Source organism: Parasteatoda tepidariorum, chromosome 3 (assembly GCF_982258835.1).
Source record: "Parasteatoda tepidariorum strain Cologne lab strain chromosome 3, Ptep-v5.0, whole genome shotgun sequence".
Lineage (NCBI taxonomy): Eukaryota > Metazoa > Arthropoda > Arachnida > Araneae > Theridiidae > Parasteatoda > Parasteatoda tepidariorum.
In genome coordinates this window covers 109,116,338-109,130,598 of record NC_141757.1, presented here as the reverse complement: position 1 = coordinate 109,130,598, position 14,261 = coordinate 109,116,338, and the positions used below count along the sequence as shown (strand labels likewise).

At 31.5% G+C, this 14,261-nt stretch overlaps 3 protein-coding genes across 4 annotated transcripts in view; all 3 read left to right on the top strand.

The window, feature by feature from the left end:
- The window catches only part of LOC107443971 (uncharacterized), a 288,826-nt gene that overhangs the window by 11,672 nt on the left and 262,893 nt on the right, over positions 1-14,261 (top strand). The window lies entirely within an intron of this gene.
- On the top strand, positions 837-4,536 carry LOC147814155 (uncharacterized). The gene is made up of 2 exons (XM_087159910.1): positions 837-2,055; positions 2,411-4,536. Exons 1-2 carry the CDS (start codon positions 2,011-2,013, stop codon positions 3,251-3,253), a joined length of 888 nt encoding a protein of 295 aa, XP_087016036.1. The 5' UTR covers positions 837-2,010; the 3' UTR covers positions 3,254-4,536.
- On the top strand, positions 5,876-7,307 carry LOC147814154 (uncharacterized protein F54H12.2-like). The gene is made up of 3 exons (XM_087160233.1): positions 5,876-6,215; positions 6,354-7,060; positions 7,212-7,307. The coding sequence occupies exons 1-3, from the start codon at positions 5,876-5,878 to the stop codon at positions 7,305-7,307; spliced, it is 1,143 nt and encodes a 380-aa protein (XP_087016359.1).

Sequence of the window (14,261 nt, the reverse complement as noted above, 5' to 3'; positions counted from 1 at the left end):
ATTACTGTAAAAATTGCTTTTCTCCCCTAACCCTTTCATTACTTTCGATTTGTTTTGATAGTGGAGTACTAAGCTGTCAAAAACTAATTAAAACTTATTTTGAAAACTTGCTTTTTGGTATAAATGTTTAACTATTTTTTGTAACAATAAATGCTTTATTAAATCGTTACTTCGATTGAATACGGAGATGCAATGAAGCAAAATTTAGTGTTTTAATTTCTTACCCAATAAAATTTGACTGTCTAAATCAAATCCCTTTGGTTTTTTTAAAATTTTAAATTAGGTTTTGAATTCAACATAATTTAAATGTTCCTTAAAACTCCTATTGCCAAAAAATATACCTTTTACCACAATACCAGTATTACCTATTACCCTAAATAATCAAGCATCATTGGAGTCCATAGTAGCAATTGGTCCCAATGCGGGTAAGTACCATTTTTCATTGACTTAAAATCACCTAAGCGATTCATTTTTCTTCAAATTTTATCTTTACCTATTTTTTAATGCTACCTCTGATAACATCTAATGTGGTGTAAAATATTTAAATAATTAAGAAGGAAAATAAAAAAAAAATTTCCGAGTTGTGGCGAAAGTAGAGAATAATTTTACTTCCATAACAAATTTATCTTGGACCCAGTGGGCCACAAAATTGGCTCAATAAAAGTACTTCAAGAGTACTTTGTCCCAATAGACTTGGATAAACTCGGGAAATTATATGTATGTCCTATTTAGGCTCAATAGAGGTGGAAGAACTGAATATGTGCTGAGTAATATCTATAATGTCTTTGCGTAAAGTCTGAGTAATATCTTTAAAGTCTTTGTCTACAGTCTGAGTAATATCAGTAGTATACACCGTTGTATAAGCGGCGGAAGTGACGTCACAGTCAACCGGAGCTTGTTTCTGCCCCAACCGGAAGTTGCTTATTTCTGCCCGCCCATAAACCGGAAGTGACTTATTTCTGCCCTCCTATAAACCGGAAGTTGCTTATTTCTGCCCGCTTGCTTATTTCTGCCCGCCTGAAAATCGAAACTTCGTCTGCAACGTCATGGGGAGCTTATTTCTTTTTTTCTTAAGCCTAATATATTTTTAGTTTCGGTTTCTGTTTTTAATTTAGTTTCGTTTTTTTAAATATTATTTAATTTATTAGTTTTTTGAGGGTGGCAACACTTATTATTTTAATATTAGTTTTTAAGGATGGCAACACTTGTAAACTTTGTTATTTGGGGGAGATATTGTATATTATGAAGTTATGACGTCATCTTTTATGACATAACACATAAATGATATCATGCTTTTGATCTAGTGGTGCCATCTATGTGGAGATTTTATAAATAAAATAACTTTATATCTATTTTAATATTTAAATCTGTTTTAATATTATTTATTAAATATAATTAAGGCTGAGGATCGAACTCGCGCCATTAAAAAGCCTTCGCGGGTCAGTAGTTGGATATCATAACCACTGACCCACGAATGCTTGGTTAGATATGTGTTAATAAGTTTAACTTTTGTATTTTGAACACGTGTATAAATAAAAACTGTTTGATATCGATATCTTAATACAGTTTAATCGATATAGTTTCACTTAACCTTTGATAGTTATTAAATAATTATTTCTGCCCCTCTTAATGTTATTATAACTTTCTCTGGATGGCAACGGTACTGACCATACATGTGGTTTGTGTGACGTGTTTTGTGTGATAACACAACTACTGATTACAGAGCGAGTCATTCTGATAAGGTATAACAAGTTGGATCTTGGTCTATGACGTGTGTGTTGAATTCAGTTCCTTTCACTTGCGCTGGTAAGTAGTTAAGCATGTGACAGTTTCATATTTTTCTGATTGGCTGTTAGAGTTATATTTCCTTTGTTGGCAACGATTAATACTGTGTTGATTATAATTTCCCTATCGTATATAACAAGTTCCTTTGCTCTGGCGTATGTAGTTACTTCGTGAAAATTGTTAATATTTATTTCTTAAGTGGAGTTTTACAGTCTTTAGATAGTTATGGAAGCCAACTCTTCATTAAAAAGAAAACACGATGAAATTCAAGTAAGTACTTCTATATTTTTTTACCCTTATTTTATCTTCATGTGTAATAATATTTTTATTTAATGTTAATAGATTTTCCAGGCTAAACATAATTTTTAACTTCTTTTACTAAATGTTTTTAACACTCCTATTCGAAACTTATCCTTATATTTTACTTTTAAACTTTACATTAAATATTAATATACAATTTGCTTAGAAATTATATTTTACTCTTAAACTTTACATTGTATATTAATATACAATTTACTTAGAAATAGTAGATCGAAATAATGTAGTTAATGTCTAAACAGTAATTAGGTTTTGCTTGTTTGTTGTTCTTGGTGACTCAAAAAAGTGTTTCTTTTTATTTTATTAGGATGAACCAAAGAGGAAAGGTTTGTTCCAGGAGGGAAACTTTCCAGAGTATTGCTATCCAATTGGTGAGGACTTATTCGTTTTGGCCAGCACGTATAACAAGAAATCAGCCATTCATATACGAAGGTTTAACAGATATGGAGACTCATACTATCCTTCAGGATATGGTATAACTCTACAGCCTGAACAGTATAATACTTGCTTCTGTCATGGTCCACCGACATGTATCTTCGGCATTGCAGACATCAACATGGCTTTGGAAGAGATCCCTCCAGCTAATCCCCGTGAAAAATTTTATGTGCTGATGAATGACGAGGGGAAGTATCTGCTAGTGGACGAATATACCTGCAGAAGTGGCCGCGTATACAAGCACGAGACGGAAATCAGTTTCAAACAGTGGAGAGAACTACAGAAGTGTCGAGATAGTGTGACATTCGGCTATATTAATTTAAAATACAGGTCCGTGGACTTTTTGAACATTTTTCAAGAATCCACCCATCAACAGTGTCCAGTGGTGCCAAAGAATTCAGACATCAACGAAGCGGGTCCTGTTATGAAAGATTGCCTGAAAATTGTGTTGTATAAACATATTGGACTGAAGAAAGGTCTGAAGCCAGTAGACAGATCTGCTGACTTTCTAGACCAGGTTGTGTGCAGTGTTCACGATTTCAATGAATCTTGTTTGGACTTACATGTGGAGAATATTGCTCTGGATTTTAATAATGAACTAAGTGAACGAAGGTTGTTTAGACAACCCCTTAAAGACTTTTTGTGTGAAGGTTTTTTAAAAGAAATCAAATTAGATACTTTATTAACTGCTGCTAAAAATGATTTTTGCAAATAAAATAACTTAAGTTTTAAAATATTTTGTTGTTATTTTTATATTTTGTAAAAATTACTGTGAACTTTTGTTTTCAGAGGAAACGAGATTTCTTTTTTTCAGCAGGCATGAATTTTCTTTTTCAAAATAATACTTTTTTCAGGTTCTTAAAATAGAAGAAGAAAAAATTATTGCTGCAATACAATAAGGAAAACTATTTTATACTTAAATAGGTATTATTATTTAATTTTATTGAAATTATTGTATACCGTTATTTTTTAAGAATGTTTATGAGAGTTAATTTTAACTGTTAGAAATAAAACTGTTATTAGAGAAAAAATATTTTTGAAATAGGTTATGGATCATTTACTTTCATCAGTTTATACGAAACCTGAACATCCAGGAAGTTTTGGAGGTGTAAATGCTATTTATAATTCTGTGAAAGGTAAAGTGAAGAAAAGTGACGTTAAGAAATGGTTAGAGACTAAAGATTCTTATACTTTGCATAAACCTGTGAGGCATAAATTTAAACGTAATAGAGTGATTGTTGGAGGTATAGATGAACAATTTCAAATTGATTTAGTTGACATGCAATCTTTAGCGAAATTTAATAATGGCTTCAAATATTTGTTAACTTGTATAGATTGTTTCTCAAAGTATGCGTGGGCTATTCCTATTAAAGACAAATCAGCCAAAAATGTATTGCCAGCTTTAAAAACTATTTTTAGAGAAAGAAAACCTGAGAAACTGCAATCAGATAAAGGAACAGAATTTACTAATAAACTTATACAGCAGTATCTTAAAAATTTAGGAGTTCATTTCTTTACAACGAATAATGAAACTAAATCAAGTATTGTTGAGAGGTTTAACCGTACTTTAAAAATGAAGATGTGGAAATACTTTACAGAATATAATACGAAAAAATATATTGACGTCATTTCTAAATTAATCCATAGTTATAATCATACCAAACACAGAAGTATAAAAATGGAACCAGCCTCAGTGAATATCGATAATCAAAAAGAAGTCTGGAATAATTTATATAGTGATAAGGTGAATATTGATAACCCTGTTTTTCAAGTAGGTGACACTGTTCGCATCAGTAAATCAAAACTTACATTTGAGAAAGGATATGAAAATAATTGGACTCGAGAATTATTTGTCATAGATAAAATAGTTCATCGAAATCCTGTAGTGTATAAATTGAAAGATTTAATGAATGAATCAATCGAAGGTACCTTTTATGCAGAAGAATTACAAAAAGTAGTCAACTCGGGCTATTATCCCGTAGAAAAAGTTATCAAAAAGAGAAAGAAAGGAGGAAGCACGGAATATTTTGTTAAATTTCTAGGTTATCCTGAAAAGTTTAATGCCTGGGTGAGTGATATTCAAAAAGTATAAATAGTGAAACTTAACCTATGAAGACTCATTCTCAAAAATGTCTTTCTATGTGACGCTACCCTCTGATAGCTCCATGCAGTTTTTTCCTAACAACAAAATTTCCCATTTTAAGACGCAGTTACCGATACCAGTGGATTTAAGAGGTGAATGGGAAGTAGGCCTATCTGAAATCATCTATCCGCATTCTTGGCTGAACGTAAATGAAAATAACAATTATTTTCATTACAAGATAAATAATGGTAATATCATATCGACTGCTAAGCAAACAATTGATGTGGGCTGTTATGAATCAATGTTCGATATTGTATCAGCTATACAACTTGCTTTACCTAAAAATCCTAGTCGATTTACAATAAATTACAATAAAGCTACGAAACGAGTTAAAATTAACGCCGTTCAAGGTTGCAGCCTTCATTTAGAGAAGTTAGGCGAATTGTTAGGATTTCAACGAGATGCAGTCATTACGGGTAACCAGAAAAGCGAATTTGTGGCTGACGCATGGTCTAATTTTTCCGTTTTTTACGTCTACTCAGATTTAATTTCACCACAAATTGTCGGAGATACGCAAGCTCCTTTACTGAGGATCGTTCGAATAAAAGGATATGATGGTGAAACAATTAGCCAGTATTATGATAGACCTCAATACTTACCTTTAACGAGACACTCCTTTCAAACTATCCATGTGGAGCTCAGATTGAATTCAGGTGATTTCGTACCTTTTGAAAGTGGTAAAGTGATTATAGTTTTACATTTCCGCATGAGACAAATACTATAAATAGTACGATGCGTTTTTTGAATCATTCATTTGAAGAGAAGACGTCAAGATGAGTGTACCGTACGTTTGTTGTGCTGAAAAATTCGAAGATCATTATGCGAGTCAAATTGGCTCGGGTTTGTCCTATTATAAAGGTGTTAATTTCCAAAAGGGCTATGGACTTGGTGGTATATTTCGTCGATTATTTAGAGCAGCACTACCCTTTTTAGTAAGAGGTGGTAAAACTATTGGAAAAGAAGTTTTAAAAACAGGAACTCGAGTAGCATCTGATGTATTATCTGGAGAAAACTTTGAGGAAGCCGTCAAAACAAGAACTAAAGAAAGTGGAAAAAATCTAGCACGAAAAGCTATTGATAAAGTGCAGTCTATGGTCGGGAAAGGAAACTATAAAAGGAAGCGTAAGAAGCAAAAACGATTCATTTCATCTAAAGCACGCAAAGTGAGTGGACGTGATATTTTTGATCCATAAAATGGCATTTTTGTTGAAAGATTCTCCTGAGTGCGTAAAATCGGAATTGGAACTTTTTACTTTACCTGGAACTCAAACAGTTATTCAAGATGGTCAATGGATACAATTTCATCCTCTTTCTAACGTTTTTGATAATGCTCCCGTAGAGTTTCATGTCTCTGGAAGTGTAGAAGATTACATAGACCTCAGTCAAACACAATTGTATGTGAAAGCGAAAATAGTAAGAACGAACAATACAGCTATCACTAAAGATGATGTTATAGGACCTGTGAATTTATTTCTACATTCATTATTTTCTCAAGTAGATGTGTCTTTAAACGATCGTACAGTTTCCAATTCAAGTAATACCTATCCCTATAGGGCCTATATTGAAACTCTCCTAAACCATGGGTATGATAGCAAAACATCTCAATTAACTGCTGAGTTATTTTATAAAGATTCTGAGGATGGTTTAAATAAAAGAACTGCTTTTTTCAAAGAAAGCGCAACAGTGGACATGATTGGCTGCATTCATTCAGATTTATTTCATCAAGAACGTCTTTTACTCAATTTAGTGGATTTGAAAATAAAATTAATAAGAAGCAAACCAGAATTTTGTCTACAAGGATCTGAAGGATTTAAAGTAGTATTGGATCATGTCTCTTTATTCATTCGAAAAGTTCGTGTGAACCCTGGAGTGCTTCTTGGACATGCTAAAGCACTCGAGAAAACAAGTGCAAAATACCCCATTAATCGAGTCCTATGCAAAGTGTATTCAATTCCTAAAGGGAGCATGTCTTTTATTCAAGATAATATATTTTCGGGTCAAATGCCTAAAAAGGTTATTATTGGTTGTGTAGATAATGAAGCTTTTCATGGAACATTGACAAAATCTCCTTTTGATTTTAAACATTTTGATTTAAATTTTATTGGAGTGTATGTAGATGGACAACCTGTCCCCCATAATCCATTGGAACTCAACTTTTCACAAAATCAATACATTCGTGCCTATCAAACTTTATTTGATGGAACGGAACGAATGGGTCAAGATAGAGGAATATTTATTTCCAGAGAAGACTACAGGAACGGAAATACATTATTTGGATTTAATCTCTCCCCAGATCTATGTTCAGGAGAACATTTAAATCTGATTAAGCATAGCAATTTGAGATTAGAACTGAAATTTGCCAAATCACTGGAAAAAACAGTATGCGTTATCGTTTTTGCCGAATTTGAAAATTTGATTGAAATTAACAAGTCAAGAAATATTTTATTCGACTTCGGAAATTGAAGAATGGATGGATTGCAACTATTCTACATTTTATCGCAAGATAAGATAACAACACCTTACTTTCAAGGCGTATATTCAAGAGATACGCTTCCGAGTCTCCGAGAAAACACATGTGCTATCACAAATTCAGATGACTCATCACAACCTGGAACTCACTGGCTAGCGTTATTTGTGAATGATCAAAGACAATTAGAGTTTTATGACTCATATGGGAAACCTCCCGGATTTTACAACGTGAATACCGCTTCCTACACGGACGTACTATGGAATTCCAAAGTGTTTCAATCACCTACATCCAATGTATGTGGACAATATTGTATTTACTTTTTACTCAAACGCTGTCAAGGCTATTCTATGTATCATATTTCAAATCAATTATATGTAAATGATTTTCAGATGTATCAATTTGTAAAGAAAAAATATGGTGTAAGATTTGTGTTTAGAAAATAAAAAAGGAATGAAACTAAATCTAGTGTCTCTCATGTCATTATTATAAAATTTTACATTTAAATATTGTTATGTAGGCAATAGTGTAACATTTTTAATTCTTTTTAACAAAATTTTCAGAAAATATTTTTATTATTGAGGAAAACTTTCTATCTTTTATGAAAATATTTGTTTTTTGCAAAAAATTTTCTCTTTTAAGATAACATATTTTTGTTTTTGTAAAAATATTTCAAACGTTTTAACAAAATTTTTCTATCTTTTAAGAAAACATTATGTTTTTACACAAAAATTTTTTATTTTAAGAAAATATTTTTACTTTTTGTTAAAAATTTGCTAGTTTCGTAAAAATATTTCAAACTTTTTAACAAAACTTTCTAATTTTTCAGAAAATATTTTTATTTTTATAAAAAAATTTAAGAAAGAAAGAGAAAATATTATATTTCTTTTAAGAAAATATTTATTTTTTGCAAAAAGGAAATTTCCAGTTTTTCAGAAAATTCTATCCCTCTTTCTAAAACTTTTTGTATTAATTAATAAAGGGTGAAATTTTTCCTTGATAATATAAACTTTTTCACCTGTGAAAAAAAATGATCAATAAAGACAAAATACATTTTAATAAAATAAATAAAATTTTATTCAAAGTTTCACCCAAGCACTTCTGCGGGCATACATCATAGGTTTCTTAACAATTTTATTTTTACTATACAATTTTTTATTTACATCTAAATGTGATGGTAATTGAATATCATTTAATGTTTTTAAAAATACATTTCTCCCCACTGGAGCTGATTTTCTATTTCGCAAAAAGTCATTGATAAGATTTACTATATTACTTCCAGGAACAGTTTTATCTTCATGAATAATTTCACCTTTAGCGTTCCAAAGGAGAGATTCATTATTTTTTAAGAATTGATACATATCTTTAGCTTTTTCTTGAAATCGAACTGGAACAGCAGTTAGAATTTTTCCCTCCAAGTCTTCAGTTTCTTTTTTGATATTTGAAGAGATCTCTTCTGTAGACTCTACTGGAGAATCGTCTATGTTCGTAATTTCCTCCTGAACGGTTTGAGGTTCTGGTTTTTTCGGTCTCGAAATTGAAAAGTGCGTATACTTCTGCAATATTTGTAAATACAGGGTTGCTTTCTCGTCATCTGCTAAGTCCTTTTTCCGTAGAATATTCTTCATTTGTTGATCCAATTGTGATAAGTGTTCCGCAACTTGCACTCTATCCTCCGGAACCAACACAAATTTCTTACTGTACTCCATGAATTAAAGAACTAATGACAGAAATAGCTGCAGGTAATAAAAATGATAAAAATCCTTCTCCTTTCTGTACAAGAATTCTTTTCTTCTTATACAATGGCAATTTCTTCTTAGAAAGTTTTCTTAAACTTTCTTTATGAGGAGCTAATTTATTTTTCTGAGATTTCGTGAGTGGTATATTACCACACAATACATTCAATACACACTCACACAAAGTTTTTATTTCACTTTTTGAACACTTTTTTAAAAGAGACTTGCAATGTTTAGTTTTAGAGATCAATTTCATGAGCTCTAATGTTCGCTCATTACATACAGACATCTTACTTTCAAATGATTTGAATTTCGAGTGCTTGTCCTATTTATAGGTGTTGATAAAAGTTGAAAACCTTCAAAAACAATGGTTAAAGTTGTCATCTAATTTCCTTGAAATTCACAGTTGAAATGAAGTTATCGAGGTTGGTACACATAATAAGTATCTCCAGGAAACATACCAGTACGCATGCGTAAAGATTCTTCCGTATCACACTTTAAATCAATGAGTAAATAACCATAAGATTTTGATGTGGCATCAGCATAACATTCTTGAAAAAAATTAACTTTTCGAGGGTACAATTGACGTCCTAAATGTGTAATTTGCGATTGATCTCTACGATTCTTAAATAATACAAGATAATGAGCATTTAAGGATATTTCTCTCATTTCCTTTCCTTTATGAAAAATGTTTTGAACCACAAAAATAATGCTAAGAGATTTATGGTGGGAAAATTTTGTAAATAATTTCGTCAATTGAGGATCATTTCCCAATTCACTCATGAGATCATCAATCACAATTAATGCATCTGAATATTGATTCAAATCGGATGGAAGTCCTTCTTGAAAAACAACATTAGGCATCTCATCATATAATTTTTGATAAACACCATAACACCATACTACATGTTTTGGGAAAGGCTGTATCATTTGGTTTTCAATCACTTTTTTTATAAAATAACTTTTACCACTACCTGTTGGACCTGCGAGGACAGCTGTAAAGGGATGTTTGAACTTCAAAAGATCCATGATGAATGAAAAACTTTACTCTCGTAACCTCTATTTATCGTTATCTCTTATCACCACATGAAGAGTTCAATCCTCAGCAAATAATTATATTTAAATTAAATAATAAAATAGATTTAAAGTTATTTTATTTCTGACATACCCTCATAGATGGCGCCACTAGAGTGAAAGCATGATATCATTTATTTATTATGTAATAATTAACGCGTGTATGGTCAGTACCGTTGCCATCCAGAGAAAGTTATAATAACATTAAGAGGGGCAGAAATAATTATTTAATAACTATCAAAGGTTAAGTGAAACTATATCGATTAAACTGTATTAAGATATCGATATCAAACAGTTTTTATTTATACACGTGTTCAAAATACAAAAGTTAAACTTATTAACACATATCTAACCAAGCATTCGTGGGTCAGTGGTTATGATATCCAACTACTGACCCGCGAAGGCTTTTTAATGGCGCGAGTTCGATCCTCAGCCTTAATTATATTTAATAAATAATATTAAAACAGATTTAAATATTAAAATAGATATAAAGTTATTTTATTTATAAAATCTCCACATAGATGGCACCACTAGATCAAAAGCATGATATCATTTATGTGTTATGTCATAAAAGATGACGTCATAACTTCATAATATACAATATCTCCCCCAAATAACAAAGTTTACAAGTGTTGCCATCCTTAAAAACTAATATTAAAATAATAAGTGTTGCCACCCTCAAAAAACTAATAAATTAAATAATATTTAAAAAAACGAAACTAAATTAAAAACAGAAACCGAAACTAAAAATATATTAGGCTTAAGAAAAAAAGAAATAAGCTCCCCATGACGTTGCAGACGAAGTTTCGATTTTCAGGCGGGCAGAAATAAGCAAGCGGGCAGAAATAAGCAACTTCCGGTTTATAGGAGGGCAGAAATAAGTCACTTCCGGTTTATGGGCGGGCAGAAATAAGCAACTTCCGGTTTATGGGCGGGCAGAAATAAGCAACTTCCGGTTGGGGCAGAAACAAGCTCCGGTTGACTGTGACGTCACTTCCGCCGCTTATACAACGGTGTATACTACTAATATCTATAAAGTCTGAGTAATATCTATAAAGTCTGAGTAATATCTTTAAAGTCTTTGTCTAAAGTCTGAGTAATATCTATAAAGTCAGGTGATTTGAACAATTCTATATCTAGAGCCGTCTCTGCTCTTTATTTGGCCAAAATGCATTAATATTGATTGATGTATATATCACATTGGTTGGTTGGTGTCGTATCCTCTATTGAATCATATTTCATGGTGTGCTTGAATAGTTTTTGTTATTTCTATGGCATTAAAAGAATACAAATCCTCTTCTGTGGGGTAGTTTAAGAGGTGAAGGCCTGCAGCGACTGCAGCGCAGTTAAAAACATGATATGGTGTCAGTTCCACATTAAGACAGTTGCCACAGTTTTGATATTTTCTAGTCTTATCTGTAGAAATTTTCATGTTTTTATGATGTTTTGTTCTTAGTCTGATGAGAGTAGTGGCTGTCTTCCTATCGATGTCAAGATTAGTTATTTGATCGTGGGCTTTGATTTTTAAAGGGGTGAATAGTCTTGACTTTGCAAAAGCATTTGCATCTACCATATATCACATTGATTGATATATATGTATCACATTGATTGATACTGGCCGTTATACTTCTTATTTGGCTGAGATGCATGAATATTGATTGATACAGATTACACATTGATTGATAACAGTCACTGTATTTTCCTTTGGCCAAAATTCATGCGCATTGTTTGATACCGATATCATTTTGATAGATACCGGCCACTCTACTTCTTGGCCAAGATTCATGCACATTGATTAATACCGACTATTTTACTCCGTATTCGGTTAAGATTCGTGAACATATTTGTCCTATGGCAGCCAGAGTTATACTGCTTCGAGGATAATTGAGCGTATTATTTTAGTTTTTCTTCTAACTTATTTAATTTTGCTCTCAAAAACTATGAATTATCATGTTAAGTTTTAGTAATAGAAAATGTTAAGTGTGGTCTGAGTGAATTTCAGACACGATATTTACAATAAATATTTTACAATTGTACTTGTGTTTCATAATAAGGAGATATAATTGTTGCAGGGGCATATAACTGGCATCTGAAATGCGACTATTTACGAGTAAAATCGAATCGGGGAGATTGTGGATACTATTTTTTTTTAAATAGCCAAAAAGAGAATGGAGACTCAGGAAACTGGTGACTAATTTTGTATGAAGGTGAATATGTTTAAAAAAATTGTGGTTGTCAAACTACTTACTCACGCCAAATCTAGTTTTCGAATTCATATAGAAGTATCGCATTATTTTTTATGTGGGCATCACAAAATAACGTAGATTTGCAGTGCAAACATTAGGAATCAAGCGTATCGACGACAAGTGAGACTCAAGTTCAAAATTCGCGTGCTGTAAGCCCGTCGTATTAAAAATATCAGAATTTGAAAATACCCCGTGGAAATTTTTGAGAAACTACGTTACAATGGAATATTTGCGAATCAAGCGCTTAAGAGAGGTGTGCCTGAATTGAGGTATCTGATATTTTGTACTTAGTATTTCAAAGTATCCGGTACTCTAAATGAATGTATCATCAAATTGAAAAATACATTTTATATCGAGATTCCTTTCAAGCAAGTAAAAAAATAACTTGCTAATCTTATAAATTTATCATCTAAATGCAGCACTATTCAGAACTTTGAATTTTGTTAGTTATTACGTACCCGCATTCATTTAGAGGAAATGAATCCATCGCTTCGTACCAGTTTAAAAAATACAAACTCGCAGAAAAATGGATTACTTCTAGGAATTGCATTCATTTGGAGATTTGGATCAACTTGCATTCATCTGCGGATTCTGATCAATTTGCATTCAGTTGGGGATTTGGATCAACTTGCCTTCATCTGCGGACTCAGATCAACTTGCATTCATATGCGGACTTTGATTAACTTGCATTCACCTGCGGATTCAGATCAATTTTCATTCATCTGTGGCCCCGGATCAACTTGCTTTCATCTACGGACTCGGATCCGCTTGTCTTTGTCTGTGAATTTGGATCAATTTGCATTCATCTGCGGATTTAAATCAATTTGCATTCATTTGCGGACTTTGATCAACTTGCATTCATCTGCGGATTAAGATAAATTTTCCTTCATCTGTGTCCCCGGATAAACTTGCCTTTATCTGCAGGCTTGGATCAAATTGCCTTCATCTGCGGACTCGATCATTATGTGGATTTCTATCAATTCGAGGATTAGTCCCGAACTAGTAGATACTTTTTTGAGCTGATACAGGGAAGTAGATACTTGAAAAATGATACAGGTATGATACAATGAAATAATACAGAGTCGATTTTATTTCTTCACAGGCTATCGTAATTCCTGATAATGACTTTCTACATGATTATATTTTCTTGTTTAAGTCAAATCTTATTTTATTTTCCAACTCTTAAAATTATAAAAGTATTTCCATAAATACTTTTAGCAAAACTAAATAAGATTTTTTTAAAAAAATATTTTACTTTAATTTCTACATGAACTTTTTTTTAAACATTTTGACAAAAATTACCAGCTATTTGTTTCAAATGTTAAATTACGAAGATGAGTTATTTTTACTAACATAGGCATTAGACATTTAGACGAAGAATTTATTTTAAACCTTAATATTTTCTCATAACTGACTGGATTAGTCAGATTCTCTTGATATTTGATAAAATTATCCAGACATAAATAAACGAAAAAATTTTTGTTAAGTATTTTATTTAGTTTATTATTTAGCCATAATAAATATATGGATTTGTGCTATTTATGTCCTATTCGAGTGCGTGGATATATTATATTTTTATAACTTCATTATAAGTAATACTAGTAAAAACATGTTAAATATGTTATGATTATAACAAAATATTTCTGATTTTGTATTAGATTTAATTCAACTATTGAAAATTACTTTAAAAATGAACGAAATTTTTACTTTATTTTTTTCATCTCTTGTATAAATTAAGACTGGTATGTATCTGACACTAAAAGTATCAGTTTATATTTGATATTTTAAAAAAAAATTGGTATTTACCCAGCTCTACTTAAAATCGAGGAAACTCAAATTTAAAACTTGCGTGTTGTAATAAAAGTGTATTAAAAAATATCAACATTTGAAAGTTTACGCAGAAATAACAGAAAAAAACGATCGGAAATCCACTTGGACCATTATTTATCTTATTTTATTTTATTTTCGAAAATGTTTCGTGTTCTTAAAGGTAGGGAGCAGTATTTGTAGAGGTTGTTTCAACTTCAGGTAAAAGATTTCATTGTATTGATTTCTCT

Excerpts from the sequence above, each read along its gene's own strand:
- LOC147814155 (XM_087159910.1), top strand. The coding sequence starts at position 2,011 with ATGGAAGCCAACTCTTCATTAAAAAGAAAACACGATGAAATTCAA. Across the intron at positions 2,056-2,410 it reads GAAAACACGATGAAATTCAA|GATGAACCAAAGAGGAAAGG; the intron begins GTAAGTACTTCT and ends TTATTTTATTAG.
- LOC147814154 (XM_087160233.1), top strand. The coding sequence starts at position 5,876 with ATGGCATTTTTGTTGAAAGATTCTCCTGAGTGCGTAAAATCGGAATTG. Across the intron at positions 6,216-6,353 it reads TCGTACAGTTTCCAATTCAA|AAAGCGCAACAGTGGACATG; the intron begins GTAATACCTATC and ends CTTTTTTCAAAG. Across the intron at positions 7,061-7,211 it reads CCAAATCACTGGAAAAAACA|GCGTATATTCAAGAGATACG; the intron begins GTATGCGTTATC and ends CTTACTTTCAAG.